Below are 17,985 nucleotides of genomic sequence, written 5' to 3'. Positions count from 1 at the left end.
GATAGGCGTCTCGACTTGGTGGGCGCCGAGGCATTCCGCCAGCTTTGCCTTACTTGTAAGTAGTCTTTCCTGTATTTGCTTGTTTCGCGGCTTCAGAGAGTAACCTGTGCTGATATGGTAGACGTGGGGAAGGTCCGCTAGCCCCAGGCCAACGGCCTTACAGACGATCTGTCGTACGGCGAACGGTGCGATCTTCCGAGCGGCCGCTAAGCTTTCTTCCGGGACGCGGGCAAAGATGCGGAGGTCCTCCTTCGGCTGCGCCTGCGGCTGATCCTCGGCGGGGAGTGTGGCCTTCGGGCGGGCAGAGCTCTGGCAGCTCTGGCCGCTCCGGGTCGCCGCAGTGGTGTTGCCCGCCATCGGTGCGACGACAGCCGCCCAACTCCGGGCCGCTATTGGGCTTGTCTCGTGATTGATCAGTCTCTTGAGGGTTTGAATGACATAGGCAGTGGCTTCTTTCGCGATCTGCTTTCTAGAACCGTCAAAGCTGGCGACAACGCTGTCGACGGACCGTGCAATGGTCAGAAAGACGTCTTTCCGTGCCTCGTACTGTCTAGCTTCTTCTGCAAGGGCTGTCAAGACGGACCCTGTGGCAGATCCGCTCGGAGCAGATGCGGTAGAGGCTGCGGGCCCCTCGGCCGAGGTAGGGGCGTCGGTGGTGGCATCAAGCTGGCTTCCCGTTAGGCTGGGCCGGGTCGGCTGTGCCTCGGCGTCGCGGCGTCGCTTAGCTCTTGAGGTGGGGTTCGGCTCCGGAGGTGTCCCGGAGCCTGGTTCGGGGTCGGCTTGGTCGGCCGACATCAGTCCGGTGCCCGACGGCGGCTGTGAGGCCATCGCGGATGCGGGCTCCGGCAAGGGGAGGTGAAGAGTTTTCGGCTGTTAGTAATTTGGTGGTAGGCTCACTCATTCACTAACAGCAGATGCCAAGAAAAATTAGGCGAGAGGGAAGTTGTGTTGCGTCTGTGGTGAGTACTACAAGTTTTATCTGTACTCTTCTGTCCATGCCAAATACGACTATACCAATAATATCAATCCGCTCTGTTGTTTCTCCTTGCATTCTTCCAGTCTTTCTTAGACAAGATGCCGCTATGGAAGTGGAGTTCTAGATGATCAGCCGTCAGATCGAGAAGAATCGTTCAACTGACTGTTGTGACTTTAGGTTTGCGGTTGGATGAACGTGGCAACTGTAGCAGTTGCTGTTTCGTACGGATATGGACGCCACGCCGATACCCTTTCTGTCGACGAAAAGTCAGGTGCCATGCTTTGGAGCATTGCCGGTTACCCACCCGGACTTCTTTCATTCGGCATTCCGAAACTCGCCGTCGTCGCGTTGCTCACCCGAATTCTGAACCCAAGTAGATGGCACAAGAGGTTTCTTTGGGCCCTGTCCATCATTTGTGTGGTAAACTTGGTTGGGTTCATCACAATTATCTTTGCCCAATGTTCTCCAGCACGCTCTCAATGGGATTCATCAGTATCTGGTGAATGTTGGAGCAAGTGGATCCTTGTATCGTTCGCGACGTACTCAGGAGGTAAGTTGCTAAGGTTACCGCTCAAGAAACAGCTTTGGATCGGCTAACGAGTTCAGCATTTTGTGCCTTTGCCGATGTCTACCTCTCCGTGTACCCCGCCGTTGTCTTGTCGAAATTACAAATGAACCGAAGGAAGAAGATTGTACTCAGCGTAGCTCTCGGTTTTGGTTCGCTGTAAGGCTTCAATGTTTGAGTCGTACCCCGACAACAGTTGACTGAGACTCTTTTAGTTCGGGAATTGTAGTCATCTACAAGTGTATTAAACTCCCAAGCCTCACAAGCTCGGATTACACATGTAAGTTCTGGATCTCGATCAAGCGATTTCACAATAGCAACTAACACTTTGTGACACAGATGACACCGTTGAGCTTGTTATTTGGACAGTGTAAGACGAAGAACCCCCTTCCTCAAGACTCACAACAACTAACCTGGGCTCTATAGTGTGGAGGGCAGTATCATCATCATAGCCGCATGCATCCCTGTCCTGCAACCCCTCGGTGAACTCCTATTCGGCAAGCGCATCTTCTCCTCAGGCAACGGCAAATACTTGTCTGGAAACTCCAAATCGAGACTCAGTGGCAGATTGGGAACACACAAGGGACTTTTCCGAACTCCTGTCAAGAAGGCTTCCCAGGAGGGATTCGACGCGGACAGTTTCAACAGCATTGGCAAAACGACCGTCGTTGGAAGGGGAAGTCAAGAGAGCATCCTCGAGCAGCATGACTCTGATGGGAAGATTGTACGGACAGATGCTTTCACCGTCACTATTGAGATGAGCAAGACGGAGAGGCACTAATTATCTTTGATGGATTTAAGTTAATTTGTCAAATTTCTGCTGGGACAAGACTTATTGCTATATGGAGGCACAAGAACACATCCGCTGTGTCGTATTCTCACCCAAATGCCATTCAAACTTTCTTGCATGTGGTCAATGAATCCAGTCGTTCAATATTAGTGCATTTTGCATGTCTCATAAGGAAATTACACAATAGCATCTCCGCTTACAGAGCTATTGCTGAGCTACTACTTTCGAGACATCGATATCAGTGCCATGTTAAACATTGCTAATGCAACAATCGTCATCACTTGAGCTCAAAACACCAGAATCGTAGCGTGAACATCGACTCTATGTGAGTTCGAACTCCGGGTGCGTACTTTGAAACATGTTCTCCATTATGGGAAGCAACTACTTAAAAACTTCTGCGACGATTATCGGCCAAATTTCTTAGCGGTATTGTTTCTCCTCAGATTGTACACGCATGTAACAATTCCAGTCCCTACCAAGTTTGCATTGCTTATCATGACACCAAAGAATATTTTCCGCCCTGTCATCGACCATCTTATTGGCGCCATATGAATGGGGATGCGCGAGCTTGATGCCATTATTAGCCGCTTCGATTTGATACCAATGCGAATTTCTGTGTTTTGGAACGGTCAAACCGAGAGAAGGAGAATATCTTTGCAGATAGACGACTTCTCGGTGCCTCAGCCAGCTATACTTGGTCCAACAGATGGCGCAAAGGTGTATCCTGCATTCTCCGGGTCTGCCGTGACTCGTAAGTTTTGACTCAAGCATCCATAGAGAATTTCTTGGTCATCGGTGCTGATATGTCCCCTTGGGCGGCTGGATCCGGGTATGCAGTGGCAGATGCTCGGGTCGAATGGCCGCAGTAGATCTCTTTTTGTGATGTGAGGGCAAATCACATTGCCGAAGTTCAATTCAAACGCTTCTAGCATCTTTGATAACAAAGTATCCGTGACAATTTGGTTTTTTGAGGCTGAAATCATGACAGGCATGATCCACTCGAGTTCCAACCAATTGTGCAGCCGAGGGTAATTAGGGTTGCGATTGTGTTTCCAAATCGTGTGTATCTTATTTGAACTCATTGCCAAACACCTAATCGAAGGTGGCTTTACCATGAAATTGTGACGTTTTCCCGTAATTCGACTGCTCATCTCCTTGCAGACGGAACAGCATTCAAGGTTGATGCTATGAAGCCAATGGTTACCAGAGGGGTTCCTCTTCGCCCACTCATTTCCAGCTTGAGATAGGCCTCGACGGATTCCCATGAGAGATATTGTTTTGTGGCGACAGATCGCGATTGACGCCTCTGATATGATGCATTGAGGACCATTTCTAATATAGGTCTGACGCTGTTTTGAGGAGAACTGGGGTCGCCCGTGTGATGCATTGCAGCAAAGACAATTCAACGGCACACCAAAATGAGACACCCAGTGCGAAAACATTGTTCTGAGCCGAAGACATTTGCTGCAGAAAGCATCCCGTTTTGCGCGTGTTATGGTGGCACCGTCGTGTGGGAAGCCGCCTCGAGAAGGATCTTTGAGAAAGTCTCGACCTTGGTAGATGCGCCAGAAGGTGTGTGACACCTGACGCAACGTGTACAAGTCGGCCTTGTCTATAGAGAGCATAACTTCCAACAGAAGCTCGTCAGGCAAGCTAACAAGTCCACTTTTGTTCACGTTCCAGGCCAGGTTAATCTCCCACATTGGCAGCACGTTAAGGTCGTCAAATCTCTGCTGTGGAGGCTCCTGAAGTCGAGGCAAGTTCCAAATAGTCTCCATGATGCCGGTCGAGTTGAAGGATGGATAGTGAAGTCTGAGAGGGATGAACATTTTTTTGAATGAAGGCGAAGAATTCAAGACGTAACATTGGTTAGTGTAGTAAGTGTAGTAGTGGCTATCGGCGAGATGTCCACTCAAAATGGTCACAATGTTACTGTACCTACACGTATCCACAGCCATTCAGCTTATTGAAGCCGCAACAAGGTTTGCCTTCACCACGGAAACTCTTTTTGCAGAGAGACCTGTGCGAGCCAAAAGGCTCATCTAATCGGGCACTGAATGGAATCCAACCTGATACCTTTTTCCAATCAACAAAAAACTTGCCGTCGCCTAAGAGGCTCAGTGAGCCGGTATCACAGGAAACCCAAAGTTTGAGCTCCCTGTGTGCGGTTCTGCCGTGTGCGATCTGAGTGGCGTCCACAAGGGAACGGAGATGAGGTATGAATAATGGCGGAGTTCACACACATGTAGAATCTTGAGTACTGGCCCCAGGCCTCGGTCTATGGGTTTCATATTTAACCATCTCGGACTCTATTAGAGGTGTTTCATATTACTTGAGACGGCCAATTATACTCCTACATAGACATCTCGAATAGGGGAGTCTTCATCCATAAATACATGTACTTACGAGGTAACATCTACCGCTATAAAACATGGCAGGAATGGGAACGGAGATCACAGTAGTTTTGAGTGTTGGATGTGGATGGTATGATGTCGGTGGTGGAGGTGAATGTGAGTACCTGTAAAATAGCCATAGGTATCGAGGCAGAATATTTATAGCACTGATAGGAACGATGCTATGCCCATAGAGATCGACCATGTATCTCATTCTAAGATAGATATCCTTCAAACCGATGATACTACATGTAGGCCTATCCTAATCCTAATTCCTAGCCGATCGTATGTCCAATATTGTTAGTATCGATGTTGCTGATGCGAGCTAGATACCCTGGTAAAGTTTTTCGAGTATCTCCATTCGATAAGCATTTTTAGGCCCTCTATGATCTATTTTGCAAATGGAACTGTATGCAGGTTAGATTCCCTCAATACATTGCAGCACACGCAACTTGACACCTACATGACATGATCGCATTATGAACTTCGGAATTGGGACCAATATCTGCAGAGAATCATCACGGAAATCTTTGACCGGAGGAAGTGTGGTTGCCATAGACACAATCAGGTGTGAGAAAGAGATACTGCCCTTGGCCTCCCCCTATTAACAAAGCCAGTCGAGGGGCTGGCCACCGACACTCGATGTGACCAAAGGTCAAGCATCAAGACGTGGCCATGTGTGAAGCCGTCCCCTCACATCCTCAACTAGCCGCTGTCAACAAGAGCAGCTTATTCCCGTTTCAAAATCAGGTCTCACAATCATGAGGTTTTCGCAACCTCGCGTGGCTGAGAGCGAATTTTGCGGCTGAATTGCGCCAGTCGCAAATGTCTCAAGCCCTGATATTCCGCGTGCGGCGTTCATTCTGGACCATGCCAGCGGGCTGCTGCGGGAGCACCCTTCCCCATTCCGCCGGCGGCGCACATGGCCACATGCTATGACACAGACTATGCCAATTTCAGGAGTCTTCGAAATGTTCTCGACTGAACGGTGCCACTCGCGGTTATGGAACTTACACGCTAGGGGCGGCAGCTGAAGGCGGGCCGCCTTAGTAACCCGCCCCTTGGCGCGGGGGATGGGAGAGAGGATGGCCGATGGCGACAATTGAAGGAATGTCGTGCCATAGACGAGGCGCCTGGCCGTTCGACTCGTGGGTTGCGGTTGTTTTCGAAACGCCACCGCCCACCCTCCGGCGATATGACTTCTCGGGCCGCAAGTCAGTAATTATTGATAGTCCGTGGTGGAATGCTCTGGCAGTCCTGCCCAGTGCTTGAACATCGTGCTTGTTGTCAAGCCATGCCTGGTGATTATTGGCTGCTGAACGACGTATGATTCCCTTTGCAAGCTCTGAGCCAGCCACATAATTCCAGGGTTGTGTATGGTGCGAGCAGAATGGTCGTGATCGTCAAACAATACTGTAAACCATGTCATCGCCCAGGTCAGGTCGATGCCAGCAGAACGTTTCTACCAGAGATCGCTGTGGCCTTCGAGGTCCGAGATTCATTGTAGAGAAGAGCTGAACAAATTGTGAATGTTCAACGCAAATGTGACATTGGTTATAGGCTACACGCTATAGGCTTTAACACTTTGACCAAGTAGACCGATTTGTTTCAAGGCCGAAGCCCTTCAGACGAGATATTCCAAGGTCTACGCATGCGCCATGCAGCCATTAACGTCTCTTTCATGTGAATTTCAGTCTGGACTACGTTTCTCAGGGGCGTACAGTTGATCTCAGTAGCGGAAGGAAACACGAATTCTAGAGTTCCGTCATGACATGCATTTTGCCTTTTCTGGTTAGGTCAACTGTCATTCGCGATGCCAAAGGAGATGTTACTTCTCAGCCGCGAAATTGATGGTGGTCTGTATTGGCATGTTTGCGGGTTTTGCGTGATGCTCCAATCCAAGTTCAGAAGGAGCTGAACAACGTTGGCTGAACAAGTAAGAGTCCAGTTGCTTCTAGATTTCAAAGTCTGTTGTATAAAGACTAAAGATGTTTCCTGTGAAAATGTTTGCTTCTCCTCATCACTACAATCAGCTTCTTTACTTTCCGCTATCATCTCTCTAAGCCTCAACCATCCACTTCAAACTTTCTTTTCCCATCTCACTACCAAACACAAATTTCAAGATGGCTCACCTCCTTTCCGCCTCAAAGCTCGCTGCTCTCTACGACAGCAAGACCCGCCAGCTCGTCCTCTCGGCCGAGGTCCCCGCCATCGTCCTCGGCCCCAAGTTCGTTCGTGTCGAGGGTTTCGCCGGTGGCCTCAAGTTCGCCCTGCAGGGATTCTTCGGCGGTCTGCTGCCCAAGGGAGTCCGCGATATCCAGGACGTCACCACAAAGTTCCCCGTCATCCTCCCCGCCTCTCATTTCAACAACAAGACCGTCTTCGTCGACACCGCCGACGGCACCAAGGAGATTGAGATCAAGTACACCGGACTCGAGGGCGTCGTCCCCACCACCGGCGTAGACTTCACCAAGCACGACAATACCGCCATCGGCAGCGTCGTGTCTCCCATCCACCTCGCCCTTGCCGCCGATCACGAGGCCACCATCACTGCCGTTGTCCAGAAGGACGAGGGCGACTTGAAGATCTCCGTTGTGCCCAGCTTCAACGAGGAGTTCCTGAGACTCGTCAACGCCACCGTCCACAACGGCGTCATCTCCTACACTTTCCGCTGGGCCAAGCTCCCCACCGAGGAGGGCCAGAACCCCCAGCTCATCAACGTTACCACCACCACCTACAACGGTCTTGTCGGTCCTGCTGCTCGCACCACCAGTGTTGTCCAGGGCTACATTGTCCGTTTTGTCGTTTTCCAGGAGTAAATGACTTGAAATGGTGTCGCGTGCCTCTAGCCAGGGTTCAAACTTCTTCGAGATGTCCTTTGGCATGGATGGCGGAAGTTGGTGAGGCTTTCTTAAAGCCAATATTGAAATAGGGGAAAATTCCATTTCTTTCGCCTCCCAGAAGGCTTTCTTCATTCTAGCTAGCTCCGTATTCAACAACGAAAATTCCATTTTGTTTCCTACTTCTACTCCATGACACTGATCATCACTAAATTGATAAGCTCTATCATCGATGTGTGTTCCACCCTACCAAGTTGGTGGACCCCTGAACTTATCCTGGGTGACACTGCCAACGCCTTTGAATTGTAGTAAACGATTCCGACCACCCAGTCTTCACCCCGAGAAAACCCCAAGTGCCCTATGTGCGGGCTAATAAATGGTCTACTGCGGAGTAGAGAACAGGTCCCCATTCAAGTACTTCAAACCCGAGTCGCATGCGATGGTGACTACCTTCTTCCCAGCTCCCATCTCCGCCGCCAAACGAATCGCAGCAACCACATTCAAACCCGTGGACACGCCCGCAAAAATGCCTTCGTCTCTAGCTAGACGTCGACACATGGCACGCGCTTCATCCTCCGAGACGGCCCGCGCCTCGTCATAGAGCTTCTTATCCAAGAGAGGAGGGAGAAAGCCGATACCAATTCCCTCGACACCATGAGGACCAGCTTGACCTCCTGTGATGACGGGCGTTGACGCGGGCTCCAGTACGACCACGCGCGTCTCTGATCGAGCTGCCTTCAAGACTGCCGAGACACCCATCGCTAACCCGGCCGTCCCGACAGCAGCGCAAAATGCGTCAACGCCCTCCGGAACTTGCTCAATGATCTCATGGCCCAGGGCTGCGTATCCGACCAACGCATCCCGATTATTGAACTGATCCGTAGAATACACATTCCCGTGCCCCTCAACCTCCTTTGCCCGCCGAATCATAGAAGGAATCAATTCAGCAGTAATCCGTCCCGTCGGACTATGAACAATATCAACCTTGGCCCCAAACGCCGCCATGGTCTTGAGCTTCTCCACCGCAAAAGCATTGGAGCTAGCCGGCTGGAACTTGTAACCCTTGACTGCGCAAACGAAGGCGAGCGAAGACCCCGTGCTGCCGCCTGTGGCCTCGACGACCTTCATCCCCGGCTTGAGGGCACCTCTCTTCTCGGCCTCTTGGATGATGGCTGCGGCCATGCGGTCTTTGTGGGAGCCTGTTGGGTTGGTGTATTCGAGTTTAAGGTAGACATCTGCGTGGTGTGCGGGGACGACTCGGCGGAGACGGACGAGGGGTGTTTTGCCGATTGCGGCAAGCGCTGTTTCTGATGCTTTTAACATCTTGTGGGTTTACTGGGGAGTTCAGCTATGTTACGGCGTTTGATGTTGGGCGAAGTTGGTGACATTGGGGATGTTGGCGAGGGGTTCTCGAGACTCAGCTGGGTGGGTCAGTCTGGTGCTCCCTACGCCCTTTTTTGAACATGGTAAACATCGAAAAGACGCAAGAATGAGAGTGGATTGAGCCCCATGACAAGACCATAGATGTGAGCATTTCACTGCTCTATCCGGCAGTTCTCAAAGGCTCAGAATATCACATGGACAAGTTGCAAGAAGCAGTTGTGGTCTTCAAATACTTTTGGTGGCGATTGGAACAAGGTAGGTCGTGATCCTGTCAATCCATCTTAGTCCTTGCGTCTTCCAAACATGCGCTTCAACCCGCAATTTCATAATGACGAGCAGTGAGTCAACACTTATGCAATGCAATGAACAACTAGGTGATCTCGATTGACCCAACTTAAAGTTAAGTACGGATACCTTGTTGGAGTGGGTTGCTGAGGAGATTTTGCAACTCCCATGTCCGTCTAGGTCTAAGCGAATGACGAAAATGAAAATGTGACCGGTCACCACGGGACGTTTGTCAAGGCCGCGATTACGTGATCAATGAGAGGTCCATGCGTCCAACGGTTTTGGTCCCACCTGCTGCACACACCCTGTGCTCCTGAGTGAACCCACCACAGCTGCGCGTCTCCGGAGTGAGCTTGCTCCATCGACTGGCACTCATCACAAGCCACACGACCTTCACTTACAGACCTAGTTGTTTCTTGCCCTTCTGCTTATTTGATTCGCCAATCGTACATACTCAACTTACTTTTCAGTCTCGTGTTGCTGCTCTCACAATGCCGGCCGTCACCCGCAGTCTGAGGTCATCGACGCGCCGGGACAAGGCCGCGCCGCCAGCAGATGAGAAGAAGCCATCGCCAGCGAAACCCAAGCCCACCACCAAGACAGAAAAGAAGACCAAGAAGCCAGTTCCACAATCTCCTCCTTCTCCCAAGGCCACTGCAGGTCAAAAGAGAAAAGCAGCGGCACCAACTGTGAAGGAAGAGGAGAACAGAGCCGAGGCTGTCGAGGACGAGGACGAACCGAAGCCGAAGCCCGCCAAGAAAGCCAAGGTAAGCTGAATGAAATTACCCACCGGCTATCACAATGAGCTGTTCCGTTCTTGATTCTGGGTCTCATTTACAAATACTTATGCATGAATAGAAGCCGGCAGCAGGAAAGAAGGAAGCGCCGCCAAAGAAGACAAAGGACGAACTCAAGGCCCTGCGCGATGCGCCTGTTCCGGACGTCAACTCCGAGGCGGAGCCACGCGATCCGCCTGGCCAGCGGTACTGGCTCATGAAGTCTGAGCCGGATGTTCGCATCGAGGATGGGTATGAGATCAAGTTTTCCATCGATGATTTGGCTGCCAAAAAGACGCCCGAGGGCTGGGAGGGTACGTTCATCACCCTGGACTTTCTGTGTAAGTGTGAAGCAAGCGATTGACGAAGAGTGCAGGTATTCGGAACTACGTCGCGCGGAACAACCTGCGGGGGATGCGAAAGGGCGACAAGGCCTTCTTCTACCACTCGAATTGTAAAGAGCCTGGTGTGGTTGGTATCATGAGTATAGCCAAGGAGCACTCGCCCGACTGTGTGTTCTCATCCCTTCTAGCCCATCCGTACCCATAAGTCTATTTGACTAACATGGCTGTGAGGGAACGCCTGCATCAATGACAACCCGTACTACGACGACAGCGCCCCGCACGACGGGAGCAAATGGAGTCTCGTCCACGTCAAAATCGAGCATAAGTTCCCGCGGATCGTGCCGTTGAGCCTGCTCAAGGAGTCGCGCGGTAACGGCCCACTGCAGAACATGGAGCTGCTGAAGCAGGCTCGCCTTAGCGTCAACAAAGTCACCCCTGAGGAGTGGGATGAAGTCATTCGCATGGCCAAGGAGCTCGATGAGGACAAGGAGTGGGATAAGACTGTGGAAGAGTCAAAGAAGTTCCCCAACTATTCTGCAGCATAGTGGGGGCGGGAGCAAGAAGAAGGTTGCCTTTTTTTGACCTCGTTTGATTAGGCTGACTGACTCTGCAAGTGGTATCAAGAATTCGGGATACTGGATACATCCCGCCGGGGGGCCGCTTCTAATTCCCAATGTGTTGCGCCGAAAACACTTTTCAATACCCATACTTATTTCTTCCACATTCTTTTTTTTGTACCAACATCCATCTATAGTCAACAAACATATACCCACAGCCTAACGGCAGGGCTATGACTGCAACTGATCCCTCATGTGCTCCAAAACGGTCTTGATACCCTCGTCGAGACCCTTGAAGAGGAGCACCAGCTCGATCCACACCAGCGACTTGCTCTCCAGCGCAGCCTTGTCGGACGTCTCGTCCAATCCCTTGCCCAGACGCGACAGAACCTCGCGGAGGCCAAGAGGGAACTCGGGCGTATCGGGGCTGACGCCGACGAGGGGCAGGCGGATGTAGCAGTTCCACGTCGCCGGGTGCGTGGCGTCCTGCTCTCGCATGACGTCGACAACGTGCTGGAGAATCTTGGACGCGGACGAGACCTTTGCAAAGGAGGCAAACATGTCAAAGAAGCGCTCGGCCACCTCGGGGTTGTAAAAGGGCTGTTTTCTCGAAATGTCGAAAATGGCCATCGGTATGGCGCCGTCCAGGGCCGGGTTGTGCTTGAGCGCCTTGCTCTCCTCCTCGTTAATGGCCTTCTTCTCCTTGCCGGGCACGGGGAGGCTCAGAACATCCTCGTCCTCGTCTTCCTCATCGTCCTCGTCAATGAGCTTGATCTCGTCATCGTCGTCCATCTTCTCGCCGGCCAGCGGGTTCTCCTGCTCCGCCTTCTTCTTACTGCTGCCCTTCTTGGCCTGCATCTTGGCCAGCCACTCCATCTCGCACCGCGCGTACTCGATCCACAGCGTGCCCTCGCTCGTGCAGAAGCGGCACCCGCGCATAAAGTAGCCTCGCGCGCCGCCCATGTCACCATTGGACGCCGAGCGCCGGCCTGCAAAGATCCACAGGTCGGCGTCGGTAGGCATCATGCGGAGGGCGCTGGCCATGGTCCGGCGCCAGCGCTTGGTGGCCTTGACGTCGGCGGTGTATTTGAGGTACTCGAGCCACAGGTCCTTTCTACCGGGGTGTCTGCTGACGGCGCGGTCGAAGATGGCGAGGACGCGCGACTGGGTGGTGTGCTGGGACGTGACGTGGCCAATTTTCATCCGCTTGCAGCGTTTCTGGCGGAGGGACTCGAGGGACTGCTCCCATTTTGCGTAGGCGATGAAGTCATCGGGGTTGGAGCGGGGGGCGAGGATGCGGTGCTCATAGTCGCTGCGCTTCTGCACGATTGTACGGATCTCATCCTATGGTGATCGTTAGGGAAACCAGTAGTGAGGATGATGGGGGCGACTTGTGGTTGAGGAGGGGTTCTAGGTTGGGTGGTGGCGTACCTTTGTGAAGATTTCCTTTTCCTCCCACTCGCGCAATTGAGGAACGGAACGCTCCAAGTAGAAGCGGGCCTTTTCAGCGACCGACATGATTGCAGATGTTTGGTATCGAAGCACGGGATTCGAGTCGCCTGGCCGAGATGTGCTGCACAGATACTCTGCCTGACGCTGCAGATCAAGAAGAGGGAAAAACCAGTCTAGGAAAAAAGTTGACAAGGCTGAGAAAGAAGATCAAAACTTTAAAGCGGGGCATCTGGCAAGGTGTGGCTACCCTGACCGAGAGTGGGCTTTGAGTGGTCCGTGGGACTGTGGCTGGGGAAAAGAGTCTGAAGAGACGGACGTCACGGACTTCAGCCTTGTGCCAAGCTCCCCCTGTCGCGCCCGGTCCCAATTGGGACTAACCCCCGACACTTTGAGGTACCTTAATCAAGTAGCTTTAACCCCAAAGAGCTTGCCCTTGCGTGCATCAGCAGCCCGCCTACCTACGTAGTAGATGCCTAGGTAGCTGCCCCAGCAGAGTCAGGCCAGGCACCTTGTTGTGCCCGTACACCAAGGTATTGCAGGCCTCAGCGTCAGCATCGCTCCATCAGCGGCAAGCTCAAAGCTCCGTCGTCTCCCGGTCGCGTGTCCCACGGGTGCCGCTTCTGTCATCTTCCCTGTCGGCGCCAAACATTTTGGACTGTTTACGTTCAACAACCTTACCAGAAAAGACTCCGTACCGTCACGGAAACCTTGCAACTTCTTCTCCAAAGACTCCACGGTCAGGGGCCGCACTGTTGCAAAAGAGCCGGACACCCAACCACGCGATTCCCTTCGATCCAATCGATTCCCCATCCGCGGGCCGCCGAGGCATGCTGGTTAATTAGTTGTGCAATTGCCAGGCACAATTCTTTCTTATTTCCGCCCTTCTCTCGGCCCTCCCCCTCCATTCATCCTTCTAAGTTCTTCCCCCCCCTCGTCAGCTCGTGTCATTGCCTCCCCGGATCCCCCGGATGAGCTTCTTTTCTCTTTGTTTTTGTCGTTCGAGCTGAGAGAGAGAAAGAGATTCCTTCCACCGAAAGAGCGGTTCAGAGCAAGTAGAGGTTAGCGATGGCGTCAAGGTATAAAGACAAGGACGGCGGCGTCGCGCTGGTCTTCAATGGCCAGTGGATCAGCTACCTGCATACTGCTACAGCTTACAGTAAGTCTCTTTGCGCCCGGAGTTGTTGCCGCTGCTGGCCGCGATGCTGTCGCGGGGCAGTTCTTGCGGTCGTACGACCGTCCGGAAAGCTTCCAAAGCTGACTTTCCACGATAGCTGCCTTCATCAGCGCATTCATCGTAGGCGTTTCGCTGCATTACCACAAGATTGTCCAAAATGAGTGGTACGGATACCCCGACGAGTGGTTCCCCTCCGTTTCCGCGACAATTGGCGACCGATACCCCGAGCGGTCCTTCTTCATGTTCTTCATCGCAATCACCTCGGGCCCGCGATTCGCACTCGTCGGACTATGGTACCTCTTGACGAGGAGACCCGGACAGACACTGCCAAAGTTCACCCTGGCGATGGGCATTTTGCGCACATGCATGTGCGGCGGCTTCACCTACGTAACCTCGACGGACGACCACGACTGGCACGACATCTTCATGATCTCCTACATTGTCGCATCCCTCCCGTGGACAATTGGATGCGTCATGCTGAGCCCGCCGAATCCCCAGGCCATCAAGTACCGCAAGTTGATTGCCAGCTCCTTCTTCGGTACCCTGGTGCCCTTGATTTACTTCTTCATCCAGCACAAGGTCCACCGCGTTGCGGGAGGTAAGCTTTTCGGCCTCGGAGGGTTTGCGCACGAGCGTAGTAGCTAACCGCGCACAGCTTACACGATCTACGCCTTCTTCGAATGGGCCCTCATCCTCTTCGACGTCGCCTTTGACGCCGTGACGGCTCTCGACTTCAACACGTTCGAAGTGGTGATCAAGGATGTCAAGGGAGCAAGCAAGGGGTACGTCCAATGGCTTCCGAAATAGTCTTGTACATATTGTACACCAGGCACAAAAATAGATCCATTTGAAGAGTACAATCTAAGTCTTGCTATAGTGAGAACCGGTCATCCGTTCCGTCTGCCGTGCTTGAGAAGCAGTAAGTTTCGTGGAATATCGTGATCAGAGGTGCAGCAGCTGACTTGACTCAAGGAAGGAAAAGGCGAGCGCAAACCTCTTGACCGGCCGATTCACCTGGACCGAGGCTCTCGACACCGCCGCCGATGTCTACCACGGCTTCATCTTCTGGTCCATGTTGACTAGCTTGGGAGTCTTGGTGTGGTACTTCCCACTCTGGCACATGGGCATCTCGGGCTACGAGGCCTTTGTCATGTCAACCATCTTGCCCGCAATCTTGGGCATTCGCAGTGTTCGCTCCCTCGTCGTCAACAATCAGCGCGCTATCCACCTCATCTCGCTAGTCGGCCTGCTGGCGTACCAGGTTCTTGATCCTGCCTACCGTCTCTTTACCGTTGGCTTCGCCGTGGCCACGTCTTGCCTTGGCTGGACTGCTTCTTTCTGGTCCGACAGAGCCCACCAGAGCCGTCTCGAATCGAGAATCATGGCTTGGACTCTTGGCCTCGTCGCCTCGTCTACAGCCAAGTTCATGTGGTGGACCAACAACCCACTTTGGCCTGTTATGCACGCTGCCAACGGAGGCTGGAACGCGACTGGCTTCGCCATTGCTGTTGTAGCTGCTCTGCGATTCACTCGGAGGGCACCCCTGACTAGCGGCGATATCCCGGAAGACTCCAAGAAGGGCGGTTCCTCGGTCCTTGCTGCCTTTGGCGTTGGCGGCCTGTTCTTCGGCATTCACTCCCTGCTCTCCGATACTAGCACCATGATCCTCTGGGTTTGGGACGGCTATCCGATCCGGGGACCTACTGCCAACACCTACGGCTGGATGACTATTGTCGCAATGACTGCTGGTCTCTTGGTTGGCCTCTACCGTCCCTCTGTGATGAGCTCATGGACTGCCTACGGCGTTGGCTGCGTTGGCGCGGCCGTCTTGACCTCGTACCACCACTGGTTCGGTTACTATGGTGCTCTCACCACTGCCTTCTACCTGATGGGCCTGTCTGTGCCATTCCTCTCGACCGCCGCCAAGAGAAGCCCTGGCACGACATTTGGTCTTGGGTTCTTCATCTACAACTTCATGGTGCTGTTCCACGTCTGGGTCGTCGCCTACGCATTTGTCCCTGGTGGACCCCTTGTTCGCGAGCACACTGATTGGGTCATGATGACAACATTCATCCTCATCGGCGCCGGTGTCTTCGACCTCACCTCCTCGCAGGCCCGTCGCCGCGATACCCGCCGTGCATCCCCGTCGCAGCACAAGAAGTACAACACGATCGCAGCCGCCTTTATCAACATCGTCTTCCTGGCCGCCGCCTTCATGCGCTTCCCTACCAACGACTACAAGCCGTACCACCCTGAAGACCGCATCATGACGGCCGGTATCTGGACCATCCACTTCTCCCTCGACAACGACATGTGGTCTTCCGAGTACCGCATGCGCGACCTCATCAAGGAGCTCGAGCTGGATGTGGTAGGTCTCCTCGAGTCCGACCTGCAGCGCATCATCATGGGCAACCGCGATACCACGCAGTTCCTTGCCGAGGACCTTGGAATGTACGTCGACTACGGCCCAGGCCCCAACAAGCACACCTGGGGCTCCGCGCTGCTCTCCAAATTCCCGATTCTCAAGTCAGTGCACCACCTGCTCCCCAGTCCCGTGGGCGAGCTCGCGCCCGCCATCGCCGCCACCCTCGACGTCTACGGCCAAGAGGTCGATGTCTTCGTGTTCCACTCCGGACAGGAAGAGGACCCCGAAGACCGCCGCCTGCAGACCGAGTACCTCTCCAAGCTCATGGGCGAATCAAAGAACCCCTCCGTCCTGCTGTCCTACCTCGTCACCAAGCCCCTGCAAGGCAACTACAACACCTACGTCAGCAGCACATCCGGCATGCACGACGTCGACCCGACCGACTGGGACCGCTGGTGCGAGTACATCCTCTACAAGGGCCTCAAGCGCACTGGCTACGCGCGCGTCAGCCGCAGCACCATCACCGACACGGAGCTGCAGGTGGCCAAGTTCGTCATCCCGCAGTCCAAGGACGAGGCGCTGCAGATCGAGGCGGTGGACGACAACACGCGGAATAAGCGCGTCACGGAGGAGGAGGTGCCGCAGGGCTGGCGGTTCCCGGCCATGTTCCGCGGCCAGGGCGTGCGGGATCACCGGTACCACGTCTTTAACGAGCCGAGGTACTACAATCATTGATTTATGGAAACGAAAACGAAGTTTATGGGGTTGGGATTGGATGAAGGGTTGTAATGTTGAATGTTTTCTTATGTTGGTGGCGGAGGTTGGGGGCGTATATACTTAATACAATGCGAGAACCTATTCAATGAGCCTCTGAATGTTTGTGTGTTTGGCTTGAGAGTGGCTGCTTAGGCACTTTCCTATCTTGCTTATATACCTAACCATCACACTCGTTTCATCCTTCCATTCCTTCGCATCGCTGTCGATGACTGGATCATGACATCTCTCGAGCTCTTCCATCAAGCCTGGGTTTTGCCCGATCAGCATCGTTAAGAATATCTTAATTGTTCCAAACGATACTTCGTTCAACCTTCCTACAACCTTGATACCGTCCTTTCGACCTTCCAGGCGTCGTTGTTGATGTATTCATTCGATACCACTCCGACAAGTGCGAAGAGTAGTAATCTTTCTTTATGCACACACAGACAGACCTTTGATCCCAAAGCATCACTGTACGAGGTAATTCGGCACCACACTTTTGGATCTGGGGAACGCACACCGCGAGTACGATGAGCCTATCCAACCAATCACCCACCCAAATGCTGTCCCCAAGAAACGCATGTTCTAGATTTCGGTCCACCTTATACTAAGTCATCTCACCATCGCGGTTCTGCTTACCTATGGGCTCATTGAGTCCCATCGCCGTCTTAACATGGATAGTGTGTTGCAAGAGACCTTGGCCGCTAATACGAAGCCTCTGTAGTAAGTATTACATCCACTTAATTTGTCAAAGGGATGGACAGGGTCAAATATGTTGCGCATCGAGTCGGTTATTTCCATTCTGTATCTGGGAAGCTGTAGGTGTTTAGCTTCCCAGGGGTGCGACCTCGACGGACTTCCGCCATGATACAAAAGGACCTTGGGCTGCGAGTGCCCATGATTCCTATTGCGCAGTACACGAGCAAGCGGATTATAAAACAATCCCCCGTCTTGCCGCCGCTATTTTCACAACGCAAACCCATCACTGTTATGTAAAGCGTTGGGCCACCGAAGACATCGTAGCAAGGCTATTTAGTACAGTCACTTGAGAGAGGCTGAAGTTGAGGTATCAAGCAGGGGTCTTCCGCATGAGCCAGAGGTGCTTTTAGTTTTCACCTTTTGTTGGTTTGTTACGTTTAGAATATGTTCAGACAGGAGCTAGTTGATGGGAAGAGCCGTAGCTTGGGTATAAATTGTCTAAATTGCAGGTCGTCAAAGTGAAAAAACGCCAAGCTTCAACACCGAGACAACGACCTAAATGCCATGCTCAACGCTTGCGTGGAAAACTCGGACAGAACATCAAACGTTGCTGTGGTGGCTCCAAAGCGA

At 52.8% G+C, this 17,985-nt stretch overlaps 6 protein-coding genes across 6 annotated transcripts; 4 read left to right on the top strand and 2 right to left on the bottom strand.

The window, feature by feature from the left end:
• The first annotated feature begins 930 nt into the window (after nt 1–930).
• Nucleotides 931–2,464, top strand: BDZ83DRAFT_639625 (uncharacterized protein). The gene is made up of 5 exons (XM_060509441.1): nt 931–1,526; nt 1,583–1,700; nt 1,757–1,821; nt 1,881–1,911; nt 1,968–2,464. Exons 1-5 carry the CDS (start codon nt 1,166–1,168, stop codon nt 2,320–2,322), a joined length of 930 nt encoding a protein of 309 aa, XP_060359110.1. The 5' UTR covers nt 931–1,165; the 3' UTR covers nt 2,323–2,464.
• A 4,265-nt stretch (nt 2,465–6,729) lies between these two features.
• Nucleotides 6,730–7,725, top strand: BDZ83DRAFT_796945 (uncharacterized protein). The gene has a single exon (XM_060515880.1). It carries the CDS (start codon nt 6,848–6,850, stop codon nt 7,541–7,543), a length of 696 nt encoding a protein of 231 aa, XP_060359109.1. The 5' UTR covers nt 6,730–6,847; the 3' UTR covers nt 7,544–7,725.
• Nucleotides 7,726–7,945: 220 nt separating this feature from the next.
• BDZ83DRAFT_757324 (tryptophan synthase beta subunit-like PLP-dependent enzyme) lies at nt 7,946–8,887 on the bottom strand (the record flags this gene model as incomplete). Its single annotated transcript, XM_060514881.1, has 1 exon — nt 7,946–8,887. The coding sequence occupies one exon, from the start codon at nt 8,885–8,887 to the stop codon at nt 7,946–7,948; it is 942 nt and encodes a 313-aa protein (XP_060359108.1).
• A 418-nt stretch (nt 8,888–9,305) lies between these two features.
• On the top strand, nt 9,306–11,019 carry BDZ83DRAFT_111435 (PUA-like domain-containing protein). The gene is made up of 4 exons (XM_060501092.1): nt 9,306–9,999; nt 10,091–10,322; nt 10,385–10,519; nt 10,584–11,019. The coding sequence occupies exons 1-4, from the start codon at nt 9,724–9,726 to the stop codon at nt 10,895–10,897; spliced, it is 957 nt and encodes a 318-aa protein (XP_060359107.1). The 5' UTR covers nt 9,306–9,723; the 3' UTR covers nt 10,898–11,019.
• Nucleotides 11,020–11,140: 121 nt separating this feature from the next.
• On the bottom strand, nt 11,141–12,427 carry BDZ83DRAFT_656842 (U3 small nucleolar RNA-associated protein 6; the record flags this gene model as incomplete). Its single annotated transcript, XM_060510908.1, has 2 exons — nt 11,141–12,253; nt 12,341–12,427. The coding sequence occupies 2 exons, from the start codon at nt 12,425–12,427 to the stop codon at nt 11,141–11,143; spliced, it is 1,200 nt and encodes a 399-aa protein (XP_060359106.1).
• A 999-nt stretch (nt 12,428–13,426) lies between these two features.
• BDZ83DRAFT_757321 (Frag1/DRAM/Sfk1 family protein) lies at nt 13,427–16,635 on the top strand (the record flags this gene model as incomplete). Its single annotated transcript, XM_060514880.1, has 5 exons — nt 13,427–13,517; nt 13,633–14,133; nt 14,191–14,317; nt 14,413–14,454; nt 14,508–16,635. 5 exons carry the CDS (start codon nt 13,427–13,429, stop codon nt 16,633–16,635), a joined length of 2,889 nt encoding a protein of 962 aa, XP_060359105.1.
• Between the last annotated feature and the right edge of the window lie 1,350 nt (nt 16,636–17,985).

This window comes from Colletotrichum acutatum (genome assembly GCF_030867785.1).
Source record: "Colletotrichum acutatum strain CBS 112980 chromosome Unknown BDZ83scaffold_159, whole genome shotgun sequence".
NCBI classification, from domain to species: domain Eukaryota; kingdom Fungi; phylum Ascomycota; class Sordariomycetes; order Glomerellales; family Glomerellaceae; genus Colletotrichum; species Colletotrichum acutatum.
The sequence above is the reverse complement of the archived record's forward strand: the minus strand, read 5'-3'. Positions and strand labels throughout refer to the sequence as shown.